Genomic DNA, 24,699 nt, shown 5'->3' with positions numbered 1-24,699 from the left:
AAAATTCGATTATTTAAATGGCAGTGCAAGAAAGAGGATGTAGAACAGCTAGCTGTACACACGGTTTCACCCTCGGTGTCCACTTCGGTGTTCCTTCTCCAAAGGAATCCTTGCACGTTGATCAAGTCTCCATACAGGGATGCTTGTTTGACTCTGCGTGCCACTAACTCATGGACATTCTAAATCGTGTTTCTATTTTAGCCTTGAAGGAAAGCAATGGTTTGCTATGCACTTGAGGGCCATTTAGTTCAAAGGATTTTGAAGAGTTCTTCCTAGCAGGTGCTGATATAATTTTTATATACTCAAGTATAAGCCGACCCAAATATCAGCTGAGGCAACGAATTTTAACCACAAAACCTGCATAAAAATGTGCTAAAAAACTCAGCTGATACACAAGGATATACAGTCAACTGTACAGTCAAAGGTCAAATGAGTAAGGTTGTCAGAGTGACAGGGCACCCACTGGAAGCAGACTCAGATGCTTTCTGAGACCACAAGGAGCTCACATTTGGCTCCGTTGTTTCTGCTCTGTCATGCACAGAATTGTCATCAGTTCGTTTGACTTAAAGGTAACTGATAGAGCAAGGAAAAAAACAAACCATGAATATGTCCAAGTGGCCCGGGAATATATTTTAGCTTAAAAAAAACTTTAAAAATACAATATATAGTTTCAATATATAGTACAGTTTTCTCTTCTCATTAAATTCTCTGCCATCAAGTCAATTCCAACTCATAGTGACCATAAAGAACAGATAAGAACTGCCCCTCTGAGTTTCTGAGACTATAGACTTTTCCAGGTGAAGAAAGTCCTGTCTTTCTCCTGTGGAGTTGCTGGTGGCTTCGAACTGCTTGCTAACCCTGTGGATTTCAGCCCAATGTATAACCACTACACCACCAGGGCTCCTAATTTCTTCTTCTATCTTTCACTATGAGCGTGTGTATTTGTTTTATTGTTTTAGTTTCTCATCAAAATCTATAAAATTAAAGAAAACTACACTGAAGTTTAAAAGAAGAAACATCACACAGGATAACAGCAATCAGTGCCATTAGTCCCCACAGGTAGTAGGCACACTGATGGCATGTGCTAACCAGCACTGCCACTACAGAGCAGCTTTCTGCCACAAGCAGGCAGGGGGCTGAGTCAGCAGGACGTTGCTTTAGACGCAGTTCTGTCAATAATTAGGCGTGGTGCTTACTGGCAAGCCATGCTACTTCTTCGGCCTCATCTTTGTGGAACAAAGGAATCAGTCTGAAGGTCCTTGCACAGGACTGATGAGCTTTGCTAATCTATTTCTTGTTAGTTGCTGTGCCGCTGACTCTGGACTCAGGGCGATCTCATGCACAACGGAAAAAAAGACTCTCCAGTCCTGTGCTACCCGCTTATTATCTATAGGGTTTTCCCTAGTTAATTTTAGGAAGCAAGTCACCAGACTTTTCTTTCTGACTCATCTTAATATGGAAGTCAGTTTAGTGCCAAATTAACATGAAAGACCACACACACATACATATATATTCTCTCTCTCTCTCTCTCTCTCTGGAAGGAGGGCAGTGATTGATCTCCAATGATCGCACCATCCAGAATGATGGCTGCATGCAGCCTTGGAGGTGTGTGTGTGTGGGGGGGAGGGGAAGCTCAGAAGGGGCGTGGTAGACTCAGGATGGTGCTACCAGAGCAGCAGCCACAGCAAGGGAGGGCTCTCAGCAGGGGCCTGCTAGCAGCTGTGTGGAGGTTGGGGGTGGATTCGGCTGTGCGGGCAGAGGGTGGGGTGGGCTGAGGGTGCATGAGTGTGGCAGCCTCAGCCATGAGCCCAGCCTGGAAGCGGTGTGGGAGCTGCTAGATGGAATGGACTGGAGGTTTGTTAGAGAAGGAGGCAAAGTGTGAAGGCAGTCCTGTAGGGTGTTTGGGAGGCAGAGGCGACCCGAAACGAGGTCTAGGAACGGGGAGATGAGAAGCTTTTCATATTGCAGCAGCAGCAGCCAGAGCAATTGCCTGGGCGCACACGCGGAGGGAGTAGTGGACCGAGTACGGGGGAGCAGAAGACCACTGTGTTCCAAGGAGAGGTGGAAGCTACTCGCCAGCACCAAGCTGTGGCCTGTAAGATCGTCTTCTGCCACTCTACACGGGGCATCGTGCAAACAGTGCCCACAGGAAGGCTGCAAGTAAGCAAGTTATGTACTTTTTATATAATGCCGATTTTCACACAACAAACCTAACCACGTCAATAAGTGAAGATTATGTGTTTATGAGATTGGGAGGGCAATATTTTGACTCCAGTGTTACCAACGAGAAAACAGGGCTCATAATGAACATAGCGAGGCCAGTCCAGGTACGGTGATGACCACTTCTGCGCCGATTCCATCCCGGCACAGCGTTTACACCAGAAGCAGCCAGCAGTGCAGTGCTAATTGAAGACCCCGTAACATGTTTTCCTGAGGCTTTACCCCTGGGGAGGAAGCTTTCAAACCACTTGAAGCAGACATACAGGGTGCATCGAAACTTTGTGGGAAAACAGAATTAAAAAATAATGGAATTCTTCCGTGAATATTTTGACACTCCTTTGCAAATGTGATCATTGTCAGATGAAGCCCGTGTGGAGCAGAGATAGGTCACAGGTGGTAACTGTGAAGGTTCTGAGGGCAAAAAGGTGAAGATATGGACAGAGGCTGTACAGAGTCCATTACATCTTGGGACATTTCCCAGAACATCTTACCACCCTGGTGGGAGTTCCTGGGACTCTCATGTGCAAAAAATAACTTTTAAAAACGTTTGGTATCCATATGGAATGGGAGTGGGGGGAAGAACTACTGAGGCCAGCCATGCTGGCTGGTCAAGTCTTCTTCCTCCTAGGAGTGTCTAAATAAAAGTCTCTTGTATCGCCCTGTGTCTTCCACAGTAAGTCTTTCTCATGGTCACACAAAGAATCTAATTCCTATAGGAGGAAAGCTGGACCGAAAAGGAAGCACCACTGTCCCCATGACAGGACGGAACTGGAAATTTACTCAGGGAAGAAGATGCTTGGCCTCCATGGTAAGCAGCTGGTCAGGTTCTAGAGGTGAGAGACTCTTAGCTTCAGCATTTTACTTTTCCCTTCTCACTTTTGGCTTGGGGCCTATTTATCTATTGTCTAGGATTTGGGATCCTTCCCCCAGAAAACCTCTGTAAAGTCTGGTTAGGATTAAATTAGTTTCCTGTGTCTGTCTGACCCTGGTTCTCTGTGTTGCCCTGGAAAATTGAGTTTCCATTTCTTTGAGCTTATTCTGAACTTTATAGATCTTCCTATTTTTTGCCCTGTATTAAGAATGTTGTGAGTCTAAAAATAACAATCTATAAATTATCAAGGGCTCATGAGGGAGGGGTGAGCAGGGAGGGAGGGGAAAAAAAAGAGGACCTGATGCAAAGGGCTTAAGCGGAGAGCAAATGCTTTGAAAATGATTAGGGCAAAGACTGTACAGATGTGCTTTATACAACTGATGTATGTATATGTATGGATTGTGATAAGAGTTGTATGAGCCCCTAATAGAATGTAAAATAAATAAATAAATAAATAAAAGGAATGTTGTGAGTCTGAAGCGGAAAACAGAATATTGGATTTGAGTGTTTTAAAATGAATTTGTGGACTGTATCCTCAGGTATAGGGAAAAGCAAGCAGTTGAGTTTGGGATGTGTAATTCTGAAAAATGGGGGCTTCCCCTTAAGATGATTACTACCAGCATGCAATAAATGGATCTTCCATTAGGAGACAGCAACCCAAGAAGCCACATGGTCTTCCCACAGGCTAAATTAAGAATTCCGTTTTGGAATTCCCTTTGGACTGTAAGAGTGAACAATTTAGTTTAATTGGCTATAACTAGGATTTCTAAAACACAATGTTCACAAAAATTTAACATTTACCTTTCGATGGTGTTGTTTAGGTGAAGTGCATATTATATGCTTTTTTCTTTAGAAGCTCAAATTTGATTTTAAAACATGCACATTTTTAAGAATTAAACTGTGTTAACATGATTATAAGGAATAAATGAAATTTTGCGCATATATGGATATACGTGTATACGTACATACATGTTTTACATTTTAATGATAACTGTACTTTGTTCCTGTTAGGTACCATAAGGTTGGTTTCAACCCATTGTGGTCCCATCCATAACAGAACAAAACACAACATGGTCTTGGCTCCACGCTTACAATTGCTTCTAAGCCTGAGCTCATTGTTACAGTCACAGTGTAGATCCATCTCATTGACATCCTCTTTCTCACCGCCTCTGCCCCTTACCAAGAAAGACATTCTTCTCTAGGGACGGTCTTTCCTGATAATATGTCCAAATTGTGTAAGCAAAAGTCACCATTCTTGCCTCAAAAGAGCGCTCTGACCTTCCTTTTTCCAAGACAGATCAATTAGTCCTTTTAGAAGCCCAAAAGGGAAGAACACAGCATATCCAAAACTGGGAAACTTGAGGAAAAAATTCAAGCCTCAGTTGTTATTTTGAAAGGTTATGTGGGCAAAATATATGGGCAGGAAGCATCAAAAGAATATGGGAAGAACATACAGAGTCACTAGACAAGACTGAATAATTTCAAGAGGTAGCATATGATGAGGAACCAGTGGCACAGAAGCAAGAAGTTCAAGTTGCACTGAAAGAATTAGCCAAAAACAAAGCTTCAGGATTTGATGGAAGGTCAATTAAAATGTTACATCTGACCTCAATCTCTGGCAGTCCCTTTCAATGTACTGCTGCAACCATTGTTGGAGGATCTTCAGCATGAATTTACTCACATTTGCTATCAACGATATTGAGCCTTCTGTTGGGTCACCTTTCTTTGGAAAGGGCACAAATATGGATCCCTTCAAGTCAGTTGGTCAAGCAGCTGTCTTCCAAATTTCCTGGCATAGATGAGTGCGTGCTTCCAGTGCTTCATCAGCTTGCTGAAACATTTCAGTTGACCTTCCATCAAATCCTGAAGCTTTGTTTTTGGCGAATTCTTTCAGTGCAACTTGAACTTCTTGCTTCAGCGCCACTGGTTCCTCGTCATAGGCTACCTCTTGAAATGATTCAATGTTGTCTAGTGACTCTGTATGTTCTTCCCATATTATTTTGACACTTCCTGCCCATATATTTTGCCCACATAACCTTTCAAAATAACAACTTGAGGCTTGAATTTTTTTTCTCAAGTTTCCCAGTTTTGGATATGCTGTGTTCTTCCCTTTTGGGTTTCTCATTCTAAGTCCTTGCATAGTTCATTATAATCTCTGACTGTCTTCTCGAGCTCCACTTTGAAATTTTCTATTCAGCTCTTTGACTTCATCTTGCTTCCATTTGCTTTAGCTACTCTATGATTAAAAGCAAGTTTCAGAGTCCCTTCTGCCATCCACTTTGATCTTTTCTTTCTTTTCAATGACCTTTTGCTTTTTCATGGATTATGCTCTTGATTGCCTCCCACAGCTCATGAGATCTTCTGTCATTAGTGTTCAATGCAGCAAATCTGCTCTTGAGATGTTTTTGAAATGTTGGTGGAATAGACTCAAGGTCATAGCTTGGCTCTCATGACCTTGTTTTCATTTTCTTCAGCTTTTTCCTAAACTTACACAGGAGCAATTTATGGTCTGTTCCACAGGCAGCCTCTGGTCTGGTTTTAGTTGCTGACATAGCGTTTATCCATTATCTCTTCCCACAGACATAATCAACTTGATTTCTGTGTATTCCATCTATGGAAGTCCATGTGTATAGCCACCTTTTTGTGCATTTGCTATTAAGTTGTTGGTTGTGCAAAATTCTATCATGCAAGCTCTGGTTTCATTTCTATCACAGGACCATATTTTCCAACTATTGTTTCTTCCTTTTTATTTCCAATTTTTGCATTCCACTTAGCAACTATTATCAATACATCTTGATTGCATTATTGATCAATTTCCAACTGAAGTCATTGATAGGATTCTTCAATTTCTTCATCACTTCCTTTTGTGCTTCATGCACAAATGTGAATAAGAGTTGGATTGGATTTCCTTGAATGTGGATAGATATGATCCTATAACAGACAGCGTTGTACTTCATTATTGATATTGCAGTGCCACTGAGTCATGTGTGTACCCTGCACATGGATTTTGGGCTTCCCCTGTCATCCATACTGTTCTGTAAACCCGAGTGCTTACAATTTAAGCTCTGAGACCAATCCTTCCTTCAGATTTGGATTTCATTGTTCACAATCCTTGGATCACACAGGCTTGTGTGTTTCTTCCATGGGGACTGAGCTGGTAATTCATTTAGACGGCTGCTTGTGTTAAAACAAGTCTTCAAGACCCCAGACACTATTCTTTTTGATTGCCTGGCACCATCTGAGGAGCTCTGATGGTGCAGTGATTACATGTTGGGCTTGGATCCGCAAGGCCGGCAGTTCAAAACTATCAGAAGCCCCATGAGAGAAAGATGGGGCTTTCTCTCATAAACAGCTGCATTCTCAGAAACCCACTGCGGTCACTATGAGTCACAAATGACACAATGGCAGTGAGTTTGGTTTGCTTATCGATGGACATCATCTGGTTTCTTCACTGCACTTTGCTGTAGCGCCCATATATTCAGTGATCTTTTCATGAGGGTGAGTATCTAGTTATCTCAGAAAGTAGTAAGGGAATGGTGTACCCTAAAGAAAGAAGTTTAAGAGAGCTTTGCTTATTTATCATTAAATTCACTCCTTATAGATTATGGGAGCTGAAATACTTCTTTAAATGTTTTAAGTTGAAACGCTTACTGCAGGCAGAAACATGGATATTCTAAAATCCTCCAAAGTCATTGGGGTCTGGCAATTAGTCTTTCATACACGTGCCACCTGTTGTTATAATCCCTGCAGGGTATGTTTGCATGACTAAATACATGTGGAAAGTCTAAAATGCTGCAAAATTACTGGGCATAAAATCCTAAGTGCATCTTTCTCAACAAAAGAAGGCCATGTTCCTGATTTGAGGCCAACCTGCTAGAGAACTAAACCTGGAATTGAGGTGCTCTTCTGAATTAACCCCGATCTACCTCTCTTCTGATGGGTGAAACATCTGCAAGTGCAACTTGACTATCTCCCCCTTATGCAGGATCTGTACATCTTTTAATATAGATTATGTTAATTACCTGTCTAGTTACCTTTTTTACCAATTACAATGATAGTCACTTAGATAAGAATGCTTCTGATGGACTGTTATAATCCAGCTAGGTGGTGGTAGTCTAATAGAGTTTTGAATTTGCCACAAGAACACCCATTTTAAATTCTCATTTGCATGTGCCTGCATTTACAACTTTTCCCAGGTTTTAGCTAGTTCAATTATGGTTAAATAATGAACTCCCCTTTAGCAACCTGACCACTTCTCACATTGTGCTTTCCTCTTGGTTAGAATCTGGTTAAGGCATCATGCAAAAAAAAAGATATATGTGTGTATATGTATATATATTGTGTGTCTATATATGTATATGTATATATACCATATTGAATGAAGGGGGAAGTGCAGAGTGTAGACCCAAGGCCCAAGTGTTGGCCAATGGAGATCCCCTCACAGAGGGGTTCAGGAGAGGAGATGGGACAATGAAGGTGCGAGGTAGTACCGATGAAGAACACAGCTTTCCCCCAGATCCTGGATGCTTCCTCCCCCCAACTACCATGATCCGAATTCTACCTTGCAGGGCTAGATAGGGCAGAGGTTGTACACTGGTGCATATGGGGGCTGGAGGCACAGGGAATCCAGGGTGGATGATACCTTCAGGACCAAGGGTGTGAGGGGCGATGCTGGGAGAGTGGAGGGCGAGTGGGTTGGAAAGGGGGAACTGATTACAGGGGTCCACGTGTGACCTCCTCACTGGGAGAGGGACGGCAGAGAAGGGGGTGGAGGGAGACTCCGGATAGGGCAAGATATGACAAAATAACGATGTATAAATTACCAAGGGCACATTGGGAGGGGGGAGTGGGGAGGGAGGGGGGAAAAAAAAGAGGACCTGATGCAAAGGGCTTAAGTGGAGAGCGAATGCTTTGAGAATGATTGGGGCAGGGAATGTGCGGATGTGCTTTATACAATTGATGTATGTATATGTATGGATTGTGATAAGAATTGTGTGAGTCCCTAATAAAATGTAAAAAAAGAAAAAGAAAAAAAAGAATGAAAAAAATTCTAAAATGGATTATAGCAATGATTGTACAACTCTTATTGATATGATTGAACTATTGAATTGTATGGTGTGTGGCTAATGCCAATAAAACTGTTTTAAAAAAAAAGAATCTGGTTAAATGATTATTTATGTGAAACACAGTTGCTAAAGTAATATCCTCATTTGACTTTCAGAGGAGATAAATGTTTTGTAGTTATGTGCCATGCCTTTCCTTGAGATTTACATGGATTGTACCCACAAAGTTATGATAAGCTAGTTGAAATTATAGCATTACATGTTGTAAAACAAGGGTAAGAAGAAAATTCCTTAATCCAACACTCAGGTTGGGGTTTATTATTCTTTTGAGAATTTTAATCCTTAGTTATAGTTGAATTGGAGCAGTCTTTGGAAAATTTATCAATCAACATAGGACAAATAGCAACAACAACAAAAAAACTACTGAAGGATGGGAGCATAGCAGCTTTGGACTTATTTTTTCTAGCTCAGCGAAACAGAGCCGTCATCAACACTTCTTGCAACACATAGATAATCAATACAGGGAAATTAGAACAGGACATAGACAGAGCTAGATAATGGGCCTCATAGCTACATATTATAACATCCCTACAGGCACCGGACTTATTTGAGTGGTGACCATGAGGAATAGACAATTTTATAAGGAATAGTAATGATTTTAAACTGCATCCCACTCATAATATTATCTTTCACTGGTGCCTTACAAATAGTAGAGAAAAGAGATTGCCTTGGACCAACGTGATGAACATAAGCTCTGATCGGCTCTCCGAAGTCCCTCGGTGATGACAGACAAGAGGATATCCAGTGAAAAGCTACCACTGGGAGTTTAAAGAGCCTGCTCTGGCCGCCGGCTCGAACCTCTAATCGAGAGGAGGAAATGTGTCAGTGCCAGAGGCGACAGGCACCTGCTGTGCAGGAGGCTGCAGCCTGGCACAGAGTCCTTTCCCACAACAGGGAAAGCAGTCCGGTGGGACAGCCAGAAAGGTGTCGGAAAATGTGTCTTCTTGCCATGTAACTTTGGGGGAGGTGGTTTCAAGGTGATTTTATGTCCGATCACATGGGTAGAGATGTGCCATGCCCTTTAATCGGGCAAGAAGAGAAAAGCCCGTGGGCAATATAAAAATAAAATTAAATTAAAAAGGAAGGGAAAGGCCCTAAAACTAGAAGAATTAAGCCTGCAGCCCTCCTGTCCCAAATCTGACATCCACCTGTTCTCTGGCCAATCAGCAGCAGCAAATTAAGCAGATGGCACAAACGCTGCCCGACTCCCGGGCTCTTCCTCTGTTACGTGGGTTCTAGTATGTTCTCAGTTGCCAGAGACGCGCATCTTCCTTACTTCTGCCCTTCCACGGCCACTAGCATGTCTTAGAACAAAGGACTCTCGTCCTCATGGGGGCTGGTAAGTGAGGATCTTTGCCATTCTGCTCTAATTTAGAATATGCTGCTCTAAAACTGCCAATAATGGTGCCTGGGCTACCAACCGCAGTGGGCTGAGAGCGCCATCCTTAGGGAGCATCCGCCTCGGGTCCAGGGTGGAATTAATAAGAGTACGTGAGAAGATCGTTCACTCACAGGACTCTGGACAGCTGTTTCATAACAATGGCAGTCCCTGAGGTGTCCGAGAGCTTTATCTGTATGGCAGTACTATGACGACGGAGACTGAACAAGATTGTAAGGGTCAAAAGGGGGCTGTCCTTCCTATGGCCACTGCTATCAGGTGAGACACAGTGGGAAACAAATGAAAATAAAAATCCCAGAAAGAAGTGTGTGGTTTCACCAGCAAATTCCCTATAAGTTGGCAAGAAGTCACTTAATGCTCATCCAATACTCCCCTATTACTAATTACATTTCCACACGAATGGGATTGATACAAAGGCTATGGTCAGAGGGCTGTGGTGAGGCCTCACTTTTGCCCGACAGTGGGCAATGTCACCCTCGTCCATATATTCCTATTACAGTCTCCAACACCACCAGAACTGCTGTCTCATGAAAGTCTTGTGAAGCAAGACAGCGAGACAGCAGAAGAGCTAGGGTCCATGGGAAAGACGTGTGGTCAGTAGAATTGGCTGGCACTCACCTCCAAGCTGAGGCGTCTCTGGTCTGCAGGCCTGCAGCGACTGGCATCCCCATCTGCTCTGCGGTGCATCTCTGGGCTTAGTCGAAGGCACAGTTTCCCTTGCTCCTCCCCATGGTCCGGGCTGAGCTGCCACTCCATCTGCTCTCTCCATTTGGACTGTTAGGTGCATGGGAGGTATTTGTTGTTGTTGTTTTAAACATAAACAAAGAGGCGGGGGTGAGAAGAGGAGGCATAAAGAAAGGATAAAAGAAACAAAAATGGGTAAAATAGACGACTGAAAAACTACCAGACAAAGAAAAACATGAACTGACAAAACAACTTCAATGCAGTGGCAGGAGAGAGTGAAGAGAACAGAACCAAAATGAGGGTGAGCGAGACAAAAAGTTGAGACATCTGAAAAGCAAAAGGAGAAAGGGGGGTGGGGGAGGGAAATGCGAAACACCAGTTATGAGGCGCATGCAAGGGGGGTGCATGAAATCGGAAAATCAATCATAAGCATACTACCCATGAAGGATATGGAAATAAGGCTCTCCTTCCTTCTCGTGGGCCGAGCAGCAAAAGCCAAACTCCAGGTGGGCGCTGGGTCATGCACAGGAGGGTGATGTGTAGAAGGCAGTCCTTGTAGCCTCTCCACTCCTCCCTCATTGCACCGAGGGCAGGAGCGGGAGTAGGCTGTCAGCAAGCTCTTCCATCAAAACCCTCCTTCTCTCAGGAGGCTTCCTCTCCCCATTCTGGCTTATCCTCCAGCAGGGGTGGGTGGGCCTGAGCTGCCCACGACCCTTCAGTACTGTACTTCATCTCTTTTGATAATAAACCCAAGCAGGGGTTCCAATGCTTATTGGCAAGTCTGCTTATCATTCTGACTGTGAAATGAGCTTGTACTGTGTTTTAAATTCCTCATTGCTTCTTCACCAGGTTGTTTGAAGCACCAAAAAGGAGCAACAATACATTGAGTCAATTGCTATTGCTTCCATTGGGATTAGCCTTGCATCATGAGGAGAGACCTCCAGATCAAGGGCTGTGGTGTAGTTGAAGGAGTAAGACAGAAAGAAAAAGGGCAAAAGAAACAGGAAAACTGAAAAGAAAAAGATTTTAAAAAAAAGAAACCAACTGATAGAAAGGCTCTGGCTGACACGTTGGACTTTATTGCAAGGCTGAAATCATAACCAAGCAGCGGTGAGCAGAGTGAGCTCGAGAGCAGCAATGCCAGCGAGCAGGAAGAAGAGCAGGGCGGAGCGGGGAGGCAAGCCGAGGAGCCCCCTTACCTGCAAGTCTGCAACCAGCTCCTTGCCCAAGTTCCCAATGGGGGAGTCCCGGGACATGGAGGTCACGGTAGAGAGGAAGCTGGAAGACTCAGTCAGATGGGGCAGCGGGGCCAGGTCTTCCAGGTGCTCCCTCAGGCCATCCCCAATCTGGTTCACCTGCTCCAAGAAGGCCTGAAGCTCCTTCCTAAACGCCTTCATCTTGAAGTTAATGGTACTCAGCAGCTCCGGCTCCTCCCAGCCACTCTGGACACCAGGCTCGGTGGCATGCAGATTGGCCTCATAGATCAGGCTGTCAGTGTCAGTGATGAGGCTCTCCACCGTGCGCCCAAGCTGCTCTGCCTCCTGCTTTATGTTCACTAGGCACTCGGAGTCTTCTTGGGCCTGTGTATGTGAGGTGGGACATATCTCACTAGCCTCTGAGGGCTTCCCACTTCCAAAGCCCGATGTCTTCTCAAAGGTCTCTTCCGAGTCACTCTCACCACCAATGGGGCCTTCCCTCTTGGGCTGGGCCAGCTGGCCTTCCTCCCCATCACTCTCCTTCTTGCCCACGTAGCTCTCAGCATCACTGTCACGGGGGCTTGGGACACGTAGCCCCAGATGCGCGGCCAAGTCATAGCGCTGCACGCTGGACAGCAGCACGCGGTTCTCATACTGCAGCTTCAGCACCTTCCCACTCAGCTCATTGATCTGCAGCTGAGCGGACTTGAGCTCCTCCTGCAGAGGGAGGCCTGTGCTGCCCTCATCCAGCCATCCTGGCTCTGGCCTTGCCTCAAACTTGAACTTGCTTAGCTCATGGGTCAACTGTCGGTTGTGGTCCTCCACCTCAGAAATTGACCTCCTGAGCAGCTCTGCTTCCTCCTCCACAAATTGGAGGTGCCGGCGCAGTTCTGATGAGGACTCAGCTGAATCTGGGAAGGGTGAGGTAGGAATGCTTGGAGGGCGGTCCCTGCTTGCACACTCCCGCTCATATTGGCCCCTCAGGTCTTCCAACTCTGCTTTGAGGCCTCGGTTCTCCACCTCCAGCTCGACAAGCTTGCGGCCCAAGATGTTGGCTTCTTCCTCCACCAACTTGAGCCGCAGTTTCAGCTCAGCCTCTCTGGTGCTGGGTGGCCCCCCTGCTTCCCCAGTTGGGAGGGGGCTGTCCACATCACCATAGAGGGACTTGTACTTCTGGAGCTCTTGCTCCAACTCGTCCTTTTCCCTCCCTAGTTTGGCCATCTTTTTGCACATCAGGGAGGCTTCCTCTTTGGCAAACTGAAGCTGGCACTTTAGATCAGCACTGTCATCCTGCCAGGAAAGCATAGCCCAAGAGAAAATTATTTGAAAATACCACATGTCAGTGTTTCTGATGATTTCCCTCACAACTCTAACTCACTCTCTCTCTCTCTCTCTCTCTCTCTCTCTCTCTCTCTCTCTCTCTCTCTCTCTCTCTTCTCTCTCTCTCTCTCTTTCTCTCTCTCTCTCTCTCTCTCACCACTGTCAGTCACCTTGAGTTACATGTAAGAGGAATCAGGACAAGGCACAGAGGCGAGTGACTTTGTGGAGTACTCCATGTGTGCTGCTCTGTGCTTTGTCGTAGAAACAAATGGAACAAAAACAGTTTAGGAAAAAAAAAACAGCACATAAACACCATTAGACAAATTATAAAAGAAGAAGAATATTAAATGATATACCAACACCCATCTGTAATGTGGCATCCTAATTACTTTGTGGGTGAACTGTCAGCAACAATAGACACGCAAAACCTTTGGCTGAAAGTGGGTACAGACAAATAGGAAAGCCACCACTGCTTGGTCTGTGGCCACCTAGTCTGTCCACATGCAAAGAGCCCTCATTCAAGTTGCCAAGCAACCCACAAAGTAGTCTAGGATGGTAGTGCCAGGTGACCCGAAATCAGAGCCCAGCTTTCCGTGGATTTATTGAGGTGCTACAGCTAAGGGAATTCACCTCTCCTACGGCTAATTTCTCCATACCCAACTTAACATAGAGAGGGCAAAAGAATGAGATGAGATTCATGAGCTGGGATGGCCCAGCATGGAAGGCCCTGAACTTAAGTGCTGGGCCTCCCAACATTTGGCCATGCAAGCCTGACCTCTGAGCTTGTGGTTATGGTCCCAAGTACAACAGCAGGAAACCGAGCTCAGAAGGCCAAAGTGAGGGATTCAGTGTCTGATCTAAGAAGTGGTTCTTGTCGGAATTCAGGAGACTGGAGGCCACAGAAGCACAAACTTTCTGCCGGTAAAAGCTCACGCCTCTCGGCTGTGGTCCAAGAGGCGTTTCTACAAAAGAATGGAAAGTCAGCTTTCCCTGGTCAGTGTAGGTGTCAGTGCTCTGAGTTGTGTGACCTCTATTTTTGGTTTTCCACAAATATTTTATTACTCACACTCAGTGAGTAGGCAAAAAAACCCAATGTCATTCTTACTTTAATGGCTAGCAGAAGTTTCAAAAAGCTGCCTGGGGGACAAAGCCTTTACAAAAGCTGCCCCCATCAGACAGAGAAACACATTAACAATGCAGTCTGCACTGTTCAAACACCATCAGACCCAGGAAACAAAAGCCATGTCAAGCTGGGCTCTCCAAACTAAGAACATGTCTCTAGAGCAAGTCAACCGACCCAGGGGAGGGCTTATTCTTTTAGGTGATCATGTTCACTCCACTGATCTCAGAGTTGCTGCAGTTTTCACACATCCACACTATCGCCCAGCCTTTGGCCTGGTCTTACCACACACTCATCATTTGGCAGGAAGGGTGAAAAGCACTCCCTCACAGCCTCCCAACTTTGTACCTTCCCCTCGGTCTTGACCTCTCCTCCCTCATCAAATACCACACGGAAACCCTCACCACCCACCACCAACGGAAACACAAGGTGGTACAGGAGACTCAAGGAGCAATCGAACACAAACAAGGGAGCCCGGTCCCTGGAGCAGGCATGCCATGGCACCAGGGTGCTGGGAAGACCAAATGAAACAGGTACATTAAGGTGGCGTGTAAGTGGTCAACTCATCATATGCTCTCGCACCTGGACTGGACTTTTTCTTGGTCTGAAACATCCTTGCTATTGGGAGAAGGAGCAGTAACTCTGCCTTTTCTCTCCTTGTGTCATAGGAGACTAGTATATAAGGGTCATGCGTAGGCAAGCAAGTGTCTTCATGTTCTAAGAATTTATCACATTAGCATTCTGTTTGGCTTTGGTTAAGAAATCATGAAAACAATTTCTGAGACTAACTGGAAATAGGGCTGTCTGCCTCATTCAAAAGTCTCTAGAGCTAAATGCGTTGTTGTCCTAACTCTGAGGGCCAGGGTCTGCTTTAAAAGAGCCTACATCAGATAGATGAACCAAAACAAATCACCATGTTTCATCCCAACTCTAAAGGAAAGGCATGCTGGCATAGGTGCTCATTCATTCCGTAAATATTTACTTTCTATTTGCTATGCGTTCATACAGAAGTTGGCAGGCTACCTTTAAACCCCAGCTTCCTAGAATGTGCTCCACCAGAAAAATCAAAAGTACCTTTTAAAACATTTTAAGAAATGACACATAAAAAATCATAGTTCTCTGCTCTTCAAATAAAGTTTAGAGATTAAATTAAACTAGACTACTTATTAGTAGGGAATGGTTGTTAATCTTTTATATATGAATTCACTTCGGAGTTAAATGCATGGGATGGGAAGGCATAAAGGTCTTCAGACCCATCCTGAACATGATAGCCATTCTTGCCTGTCAAAAATCTTCTAAGGGCGTCTATCTTCATATTTGAAGCACAGAAATTCAATTTTGTGTCTATAGATGGCAGCAAGAGCCACTGACCAAAATGTTCTCCAGCTACAGGAGACACAGCACCAGATACAAATAGCTGCCTCCCCAGATATAGCTATCATTCCCCCAGCACTCTAGACAGAATAGACAAGCCTAGCACAATGGTGCACATTATGATCCTCTTTACAGGGATATGTGCAAATGGAGAGGTCAGTAAACAGGTGAAAGCCATGATGAGAAAAAAGGGAGAGAAGAGACAGAGACACCTACATATTTCAGGAAGGTTTCTACTCAAATCAAGTCTTGAGTTTTGAGCAGAGTCTCAGGTGATCTCTCCCGACAGTCTTCCCCACAAGAAAAACTGAGAAATGTGGGTCAGGTGGGATTTCTGAGCGGTGTGGGGACCCTGACCTTCTTCCTAGGGGCTCTGCCAACTCTGGAGATTATTCATGTTCATCCTCCTCCTTCAACAGAAGATTCCAAAGAACCATGTACACTCACCTTCCTCACTCTCTACAGCTCTATAAACCAGAAAATCGGTCTCAACCTTTTTAACCTCAAACCACTTTTTTATCAGGGTTGCCAAAAGAAGCAGTTACGGAAGGAAGATTCTATGACATTTCCTAAAGAATACTTGATCTTTAGATTAGCTGGGGGTTGATCACATGTCTAAAAATGGTTCTTGTTTCTGACAGAAAGAGGCGACACAAACACCAAGAATTCTAAAATAGGATTTGAGGCAAACTTATTTGACTCAGCAGCCATGTGCACAACTAGTACCAAATAGTTCAGGCGTCTCTGAAAGACAAGTAACTTTTGAAGCCCAGGGGCTATTTCTCCTTGAAAGGTCAGACTTGGTCCATGTAGTGGAGAAGACTGACAGCAGGACATGGGACACTTCTGATGTGGCCATGAGGAAGCGTGGCTAGAAGAAAGTTGTATTTGACTGCCTCTGAGTGAGGAAACCCACTGCTTCAACTAAGTGAGAGAATTGCAGCCTTATTCAAATAGGAGGTTGCTAGATACCCAACTTATCTTGTAATCATAAACTTTTCAAAATTCTGCCAGGACTCTAAGGGAAGGGTCTCTAATCATCTTGCTGTATCTTCAGCTTCAGGATATCAAATTCTGGTTTCAAGAGATCAACAGATAGCTCGTGGAATGCAGAATCAGAGCAGAAGTTGGGGTCAAACTTTCCACATGAAACCCTTCCTTTTGCAGGCAGAGAATGCAAACAGGATATGGAAGAAAAGACACACACAAGACTACCACCATCACCACCAACAGCTGGAAAAGGCCTTGTCAAGCAACAGAAATATATCAGTGTAGGTATATATTCTTTGGCTTGCAAGTCTGCTATCTAAGCAGCGTCCTAGGCAGGCAGACTGCTCTTGTTCCTACCTTGCGCGGGGGCACCAGTTTCCTTTGAGTTTTGGTCGTAGACCTGCAGGTCCCAAGGCGCTCCACTCCACCATTCTGCTGAACAGAAACTCCTCCTCTGAATAATGCCACAGACAGAGCCGAGCAACTCACACCCTCCCCTCCAGGGCGCACTTCCAGAACTGAGGGAGCAGGGCTTCTGGTCCGAGCCTGCTGGACCCACTGAGTACTTCCCAATGGGGCAGTCGTAACTCTTAAAGGAATATGTCTGCACTGATACAAATATTGAAAGTATGGTCTCTGAGGAGGTAGGTCCTTCAAAGTGGAAGGACAGATTTCATTGTCCCTGGTATTAGTAGAGAGGGTGTAAGAAACAGTTAATCCTTGGTGTTCTTGCTAATCACACAAGTTTGACCCTTCTGGAATGGCACTCTGGGAGATCAGTGAATGTGGAAAGCAGAGAAACCTAAGGAAATCATTACGTTTGGAGTTCACAAGGGGGCAGGGACACCAAGTGTCTCTATAATTACTGCTTCCTTAGAGAGTTCAGTCAGTTGATATCCCAATAAAGCCTCTGTTCTCTCTAACACCTAATACTAGCAGCAATTTACCAAAAAAAAAAAAAAAGAAGAAGAAGAAGAAGAAGAAAGGAATCCAGCAAAACAACTTTTCAAAAGGTCTAAGGAAAGTTCTGAAGAATAAATGCTTGTTCAGAGAAAAGGCTGACATTTTACCGTCTTTTGGTTGGAATATTTTACTTTCAATAAAACCAGTGTAAGCTATTGCTTATCGTGTTCACTAGACAGAAGTCAACACTCAGAACAAGACCTTATAAATGGCCAGTGCTATAACACCAGGGTACTTGACTGTGCGAATGGTGGGGGGGGGGTGGGGGGGTGCGCACACTCTCTTGCAGTTGTGAGTCCTGGCAGGCCCTTTAGCTGGATCTCATTATGTTTCGCACAAAACTGGTTTGTTTCCCTCTTTCCAAAGAGAGGGATCTGGAAGGAAAAGTTTCATTTGCTGGAAACTTCAGAATCCAGATCTGGGGGTGGTAAATTTTTTTTTTTTAATGTTTTAAAGGCAAAGCTAAAATGACATTGAGAAAATTCAAATGAAGTGTTTTTACTCTCATCGTATGTGCTGGCAATTCTGACTCATAGCAATCCTATAAAATAGAACCGAGGAAGAGACACAAAACTTCTGCTTACCTGGTTCAAAGTTCTCTTTTCTTTATTCATTTCCCGACTGCTTCTTCTTTTCAGGGAACTCTGAAATAGATCCGAGTGACATTCTATTACTAAGAGCCAGAACCTTGGCAGACTGTCATCACAGTTAGAGGAGACACAATGGATGGAAACTCTTGCCTTTGCTGGAATCAAGAAATAACTTAGGGTCAATGTTTAGATGCAGTTGAGTAAATTTGGTAAGATCCTCAAATCATGGCGTCAAATGCTAATGTTTGCATGTGAAGCATTTTTCAATTATCCATGTTTAATTGAAACAAAAGGGGGGTTTGGTTTGGCTAACTTAGCAGAGAGAAGATGAGAAGAGAGAAGAGAAGTTATGGATATGGTTATGCACTATTTCTGGAGTTGTTTATCTTCCTAATTGTGTTTTGTTTGGAGTAATCTAAATATTAATAGGTGCTTCCTGCTCCCTATAGGTAAGGGGCCAGAGAAGAGAATGGTAAGGAAGGGGAAATGGTAGCCCATGCTTATAAATAAAACCTAATTTAGGTTGCAAAACTTTCTATGAATAAAGGCAAAAACGATAAAACTATCAAGTGGATTCCAATTCATGGTGCTTGAAAGTGTGTTAGAGCAGAATGAACTGCAATCTATAGGACTTCTGATTTCTTAGGAGGAGGTGCCAGGCCTTTCTTTCAAGGCACTTTCCATCTGAGGTACCTCTGCATGGACTTAGACCACCAAGCTTTTAGTTAGCAACCAAGTACATTAACTATTTGCACCACCCAGGGACTCCTCTCCATGAAGAGCCCATTCTAATTTGTGGCAGTTACATAATTTCATGTCCACTTGAAGATATGTAAAAGTGTAGGGGTGGTATTCAACCTGTCAGTCAGGTCACAGCCTGGTGGTGCCTTCATGTGGACATGGCCTTCTCATAAGAAGGGCCCCAGGGAACCCCCCTTCCCCGTTCTGCCTTGACCTTGGCCTCTCTTTGGCTGATCTAGGGAGCTGCCAGGGCTCTGCCATGTTTCCATCAACATTGGATCCACACGACTTTGCACACACCAGCCCTGTACTCTTCTTGCATTCCGCATCATTGCATGTGGTTTCATGAGTCTGATGAGGGACTTATAGACTAGTGTTGGACTTATGGACTTGTGTTGGACTAGGCTGGATGTTTTCTTGATATATAATTACTTTTTGATAGAAAGCTCTTTTTAACACATATATGAGTATCACTGGATTTGTTTCTCTAGTCAACCTGGTCTAACAAACAATTGATCATTAAACTTGAGAGGTATCGTGATGTCCATATTCTTTTGAGCTGATTGTGGCTGTGTCCTGTCAATGGCCTGCATTCTAACTAGTTGGCATGCATTATAGGTGCACCTTAGCCACTCTAAGCAAGACATTGGAATTTGTCTGAAATATAAATATGAATATTAACAAAAGGACACAACATGCATTACCATCAGGTCAATCCCTAATCATAGCATCCCTACAGGGCAGAGTCGATCTACTCCTCTGGGTTTCTGAGGCTGTAAATCTTGAAGGGAGCAGCTGCTAAGGTATCAGCAGATCTTGTGCCCAGCACCCCAAAGTGAATCCCATTATGCTGCCAGAGCTCTTTACAAGAGGGACTAGGGTTTTCTGAAATAGAATGACAAGGAGCCACGATAGTTGCTGCTTAAGTAAGGTGTGAAGACAGAAATGACCAGAGGAAGAAAGAAAAGTATCATAGGGAAAAAAAATGGGATTTAAGACAGATTTAACTGAGAAAATTGAAACTAACTCTAGAAATAAAGCTTTATTGGATTTCACTCTGATATTAAAGCATCTATAAGTGGGAAAAGATTGACCTATGATCCACGACCTCCCTCCTGCATTGGCTTCCAGTCCCAGCCTGCTGACCTTCGGTCCCCAACATTAAATCCTAAGGTGAGTGTAGGGCCCTGATCCAGTGTTTGCTTCCTCTGCTATTCCTCCATACACAAAAGGAGGTTCTTGTGCAAATCACTTATATTGCGATCAGAATTTACTTAACTTTCCTATTTACATTTCAAGATTTTTACTCGCAGAGGTCTTATAATTTGTGGGGAAAATTTCCTACGAAGCAACAACTAAAATCTGTTGCTGATGAAGATCAGTGGTTGCAGCATTCAATACAGATTACAACTCAGTGTAAAGAACACCAAAATCCACATGAGGGAGGGGGGAAAGGGGAGGGAGGGGGAAAAAAAGAGGACCTGATGCAAGGGGCTTAAGTGGAGAGCAAATGCCTTGAGAATGATTGGGGCAGGGAATGTATGGATGTGCTTTATACAATTGATGTATGTATATGTATGGATGGTGATAAGAGTTCTATGAGTCCCTAATAAATGTAAAAAAAGCAAAGAGGAGAAAAAAATGATTAGGGCAAAGACTGTACAGATGTGCTTTATACAATTGATGTATGTATATGTATGAACTGTGATAAGAATTGTATGAGCCCCTAATAAATTGTTAAAATTAAAAAAAAAAAAAAAAAAAGAACACCAAAATCCATACCACGGGTCTAAAAGGTAGCATCACGCTAAACAGAGAAAGGATTAACGTGGTCAAACCTTTCATTTTGCTTGGGTCCACAATCAATGCTCAAGGAAGCAGCAGTCAAGAAGGTAGACACTGGGTTGTACTACATCTACCACACAATACTAAGGTGGGCCTGATCACAGCCATGGTATTTTCAATTGTCTCCTATACGTGTGAAAATTGGACATTGAATAAGGAAGACTGAAGAAGAATCCATGCATTTGAGTTATGGTGCTAGTGGACGCTGTTGAAAGTACTGTGGATTGCCAAAAGACTAAACAAATCTGTGTTGAAGAAGTACAACCAGAATGTTCCTAGGAATTGAGGATGGTGGAACTTTGTCTCACAGACTTTGGACATCTTGTCAGGAGAGACCAGTCCCTGGAGAAGGACATCCTGCTTGGTAAAGTGGAGTGGCAGCAAAAAAGAAGAAGACCCTAGAGCAGTGGCTCTCAACTTCTTAATGCCGTGACCCTTTAATACAGTTCACGCTGTGGTGACACCCCAACCAAAAAATTATCTTCAGTGCTACTTCATAACTGTAATTTTGCTACTGTTATGAATCGATGACCCCTGTGAAAGGGTCATTTGCTCCCCCAAAGGGGTCACGATGCACAGGTTGAGAACCGCTGCCCTAGAGGAGCTGCATTGAAACAGTTGGGGCAACATGGGCTCAAACATAACCATTGTGAGTGAGGATGGCGCTGAAGAAACAGGCAGGGTCTTGTTCTGCTGCACATAAAGTTGCTTGGACTCAGAACCTAACAACAATAAAATCTGTTGCTGTCATCCCTCTGTTCAGTTGGGGATCAAGCTTGTGATCCACAGGTTTTCTTTGATTGCTTGGTTTCAGCTGTAGATGCTCACCTCTTTCCCCTCAGTTCATCTCAGTCTGAAAGCTCCACTGAAACCTGTTCAGCAACACAGCTGCAGGCGAGCCTCCACTGACAAGTGGCTGCTGGTTGTGCCTGAGGTGCACTGTCCAGGAAATGAATTCAGGTCTTTCGTAAGCAAGAATTACACCACTGAACCCCTACTGCTTCGGTACGTAACATCTATCTGTCCTTTGGCCCATAGCAGGCTGGAGGCATAGATAGATGTCTTAGGGTGGGGTGGGGGTGGGGGGCGGGGAACGTAGGGAGACACAAAACTCCCTGCCATTGAGTCAATTACAATTCAGAGTAACCCTAAAAGACAGGATAGAATTGCTCCTGTAGGTTTCCAGGAATGATTTTTTTTTTTTAAATGGGAGTAAAATGCCTTGTCTTCTCCTTTAGAAAAGCTAGTGGTTTCGAAATGCAGCAGCCTAACTTGTAACCACTAGGCTACAGTTGGCCCGATGAATAAAACGATGGAGAAGATGACAAAGTCAGCATGGAGTGTCAGGTTAGCAAAGAGCTGAAAGTAGCCTGTCTGAACTCCAGCTGCAGAAGTGGTTTTAAGAAGTCTGTTTGGACTTCAAGGCTATAGAGTTTGCCTGTGGGGGCAAACCGGCTTGGGCTGTTCTTTGGAGGGTGATGACTAAAGAGGTTCTCTCTGGTCTTGTTGATGTCAGGGTCATGGCCAGGCCCTGGGAGGACGGCACTCAAGAGTTGGGCCTTGCTAGGGGATGGGCAGAAGGGGAATTGGAGGGGCCAGCTATGCCAGAGATGAGCTAGAATCTGCTGCGGTGCTTGGGTGCCAGTTTACGAGAGACGTTGACGGCTACTCCTGTGGCCAGCTGGGGAAGGCAGTAGGCCAATATGGGATACTAGCAAGACACCTACAAAAAAGAGGCCCAAGCTCAACAAAATAGTTATAGAAGAACAAAAGAAAACCGTAGGCAAAACTGCGACATGCTGGGAGTTACAAAGTACAGGGTTACTTACAGTGCACGTAGTCCAAATAGGAATTTAAACAGAAAGATCTGAAGAAGCTAGACTCACAACCTAATGAATATTCTTACATATAACAAAGAATTCTTGTTCCATCAGGAAGAATTTTAGCGCCTGGTGAAGAAATATGGAATTGGAAGAAGACGACACTAGTACTGGAGCAGGGTTTCCTGGTTGTTTTCTTACAAAAGGTCCTGGTACCACAACTGCCATCAGAACCAAGAATGATGGGACTGACCACCTGAATCGAGCAACTTGTCTGCAAGCTGCTGGGCAGTTCATTTACCCGATTTCACAATTAGTGTAAACAATCTGAATGACATAGATTTAATTCCTAAACAAGAGATTCCTGTGGCTTCAAAAAGACACATGTGTCCATTTTAATGTGGACACCGAGCTGAGGTAAATGCTGAAAAATTAACCAACGGCGCAGCTATCTTTTTAAACACAAGCCTAAAAAGAGGTTTACCAGCACGCGTGCTTTGCTTTCATGGAGGTGGGTCAAATTAAACTTGGGCAATTTGTAATACAACTATACAAGAAGCCCACTGGTTTTAAAAAGGAAGAAGTTATAGTTATTGACCAAGAAACCATTTTATTTCCAGCTATGTAAAACTTAGAGCAAGGAATGATCCTGACACAAATACCCATTACGTCTGTGAATTTTATCACTCAGTAGAAACCACTGTAGCTCTGTGTAGCAGATGCTCCCTTCAACAGGCTTCCCTTCCAGGTCAGAGAGAGCACATTAGATTGTGTGGCTGTACCACAGGCTTTATTGATGCACAAGCCTCCTTTGGGTATAGGTTTATTGCAAGTTTTGAAATATATATTTACTTTCCTCTTAATTATACAATTAAGATTCTACTTCCTAATTTACCCCTATTCCTACTTTCTCCTGGAACAACACATTTGGGTAGGCCATGCTCATCTTCGGACTAAAAACAGCCAAAAGACTGTGCTAGACTTACACATCTGCTCACTTCCACAGCAATAGCTCACTGGGGTCTGGAGTGCTGTTGTCAATTGGACCACTTATGCTGCTGAAGGTAGTCACCCTGGAAATGCACAGGCTGTTCCTCGGAGATGGTTTCAGTTCACGACGACCTGTGACTTTTGCTGTTCAGTAGTGTTTGTCTTGGTCAGAGCAGGAAGCTGCATAGTAGTATACCCCAAATGGTAGCAGTGGTTGTTTTTTTGTTAACTTGCATTTTTTGTTGTTGTTAGAACTTGGAATAACTTAATTTTTTAAAATAAATTTTTAATTGTGAATTAGGTGGACATGGGATTGGGTTTAAATTTCAGATCAATAGTTCATACCACGCATCAACACTTTACCACTGTATTCTATCCCATCCACCTCCTCTGATTTCTATGGCCCTCCAACCTCTTTCACCAATCAATACCTATCCACCTTTTAGTCCACTGGTGCACTGCCACATCTTTCCACTGTAGCCCAACCTCCTTTGGGAATTTCCAAAGTCTGTTTTCTTTGGTATACAAGTGTTTGTCTTGTCTTTTATCCTGGTAGTAGTGTTCTCATACACTATTTGTCCTTTTGTGATCGACTAACTTCAATCAACATAATGTTCTCCAGTTCCATACATGTCATGAGGTGTTTCGTGGTTTCATCATTGTTTTTTTAGCAAGGTATTTTATTCCATCGTGTGTACATACCATAGTTTCTTTATCCATTCTGCTACTGATGAGCATTTGGGTTGTTTACAATGTACTGCTGTGATGAACAATGCTGCAGTGAACGTGGGAGTGCATCTATTTGTCCCTGTTATGCCTCGTCCTTCTTTAGTGTAAACACCCACCCAGGAGAGACGTACTGCTGACTTGTATGAAATTACTCTCCCCGATTGCTTGAGGTACAGCCAGATTGCTTTCCACAATGGTTGTTGGTAACAATGATTTCTCCAGGTGACCGAGTTTTTTTTCCACCCTTGAGAAATGAGCATTGTTTTACTTGTATTATTTATCTTCTCTCATTGCATTATTTCTCTTCCTGATAATAGTGGAGGTGAATCATTGGAATCATAATAATTACAAATTTTTAAGAGTAAAGTAATGGACAGCTTTCTAAATAATATAATCTAAAAATAGAGCTATATGCTAATGAGATTCTGAGAAATTTCAGTAATAATTGCTCTTTCTCTGGCAATGATTGTAAAACCTGAAAAACCTACAGGCACCTGCTTATGTGTAAATATGAGAAGCTATTACTCCCCCCACCCCACCCCCTTATAGGTAACTAGGACTGCCATGTATTCTTGTCCAGGTATACTGATATTCATCCATATGAAAATATGCAGGTCATAAGATATTATAATTTCATTATTTATATATTATCTTTGACTTAATAATGGACATAAAACATCTATAGTACACATAAAGTGGTAAGGTGTGTGGTGGTTATTCTGTG

General features: G+C 43.7%; 1 protein-coding gene and 1 pseudogene across 2 annotated transcripts in view; one reads left to right on the top strand and one right to left on the bottom strand.

Annotated features, from left to right (window-relative positions):
* Window positions 1–24,699, bottom strand: part of MTCL1 (microtubule crosslinking factor 1) — a 201,181-nt gene that overhangs the window by 70,789 nt on the left and 105,693 nt on the right. The window contains exons 4-7 of one of the 2 annotated variants that reach the window (XM_075532530.1): window positions 17,845–17,904; window positions 16,655–16,729; window positions 11,497–12,783; window positions 10,232–10,387 (exon numbers count right to left, since the gene is read on the bottom strand). In XM_075532530.1, the coding sequence (XP_075388645.1) occupies window positions 10,232–10,387; window positions 11,497–12,783; window positions 16,655–16,729; window positions 17,845–17,904 (1,578 nt within the window). The remainder of the gene's footprint in view (window positions 1–10,231; window positions 10,388–11,496; window positions 12,784–16,654; window positions 16,730–17,844; window positions 17,905–24,699) is intronic. The other variant, XM_075532531.1, reaches the window with a different exon arrangement.
* On the top strand, window positions 22,007–22,891 carry LOC142428041 (axin interactor, dorsalization-associated protein pseudogene; annotated as a pseudogene).

The sequence above is a fragment of the Tenrec ecaudatus genome, chromosome 15 (genome assembly GCF_050624435.1).
Source record: "Tenrec ecaudatus isolate mTenEca1 chromosome 15, mTenEca1.hap1, whole genome shotgun sequence".
NCBI classification, from domain to species: Eukaryota; Metazoa; Chordata; class Mammalia; order Afrosoricida; family Tenrecidae; genus Tenrec; species Tenrec ecaudatus.
This window is presented reverse-complemented; position numbering and strand designations above follow the sequence as displayed.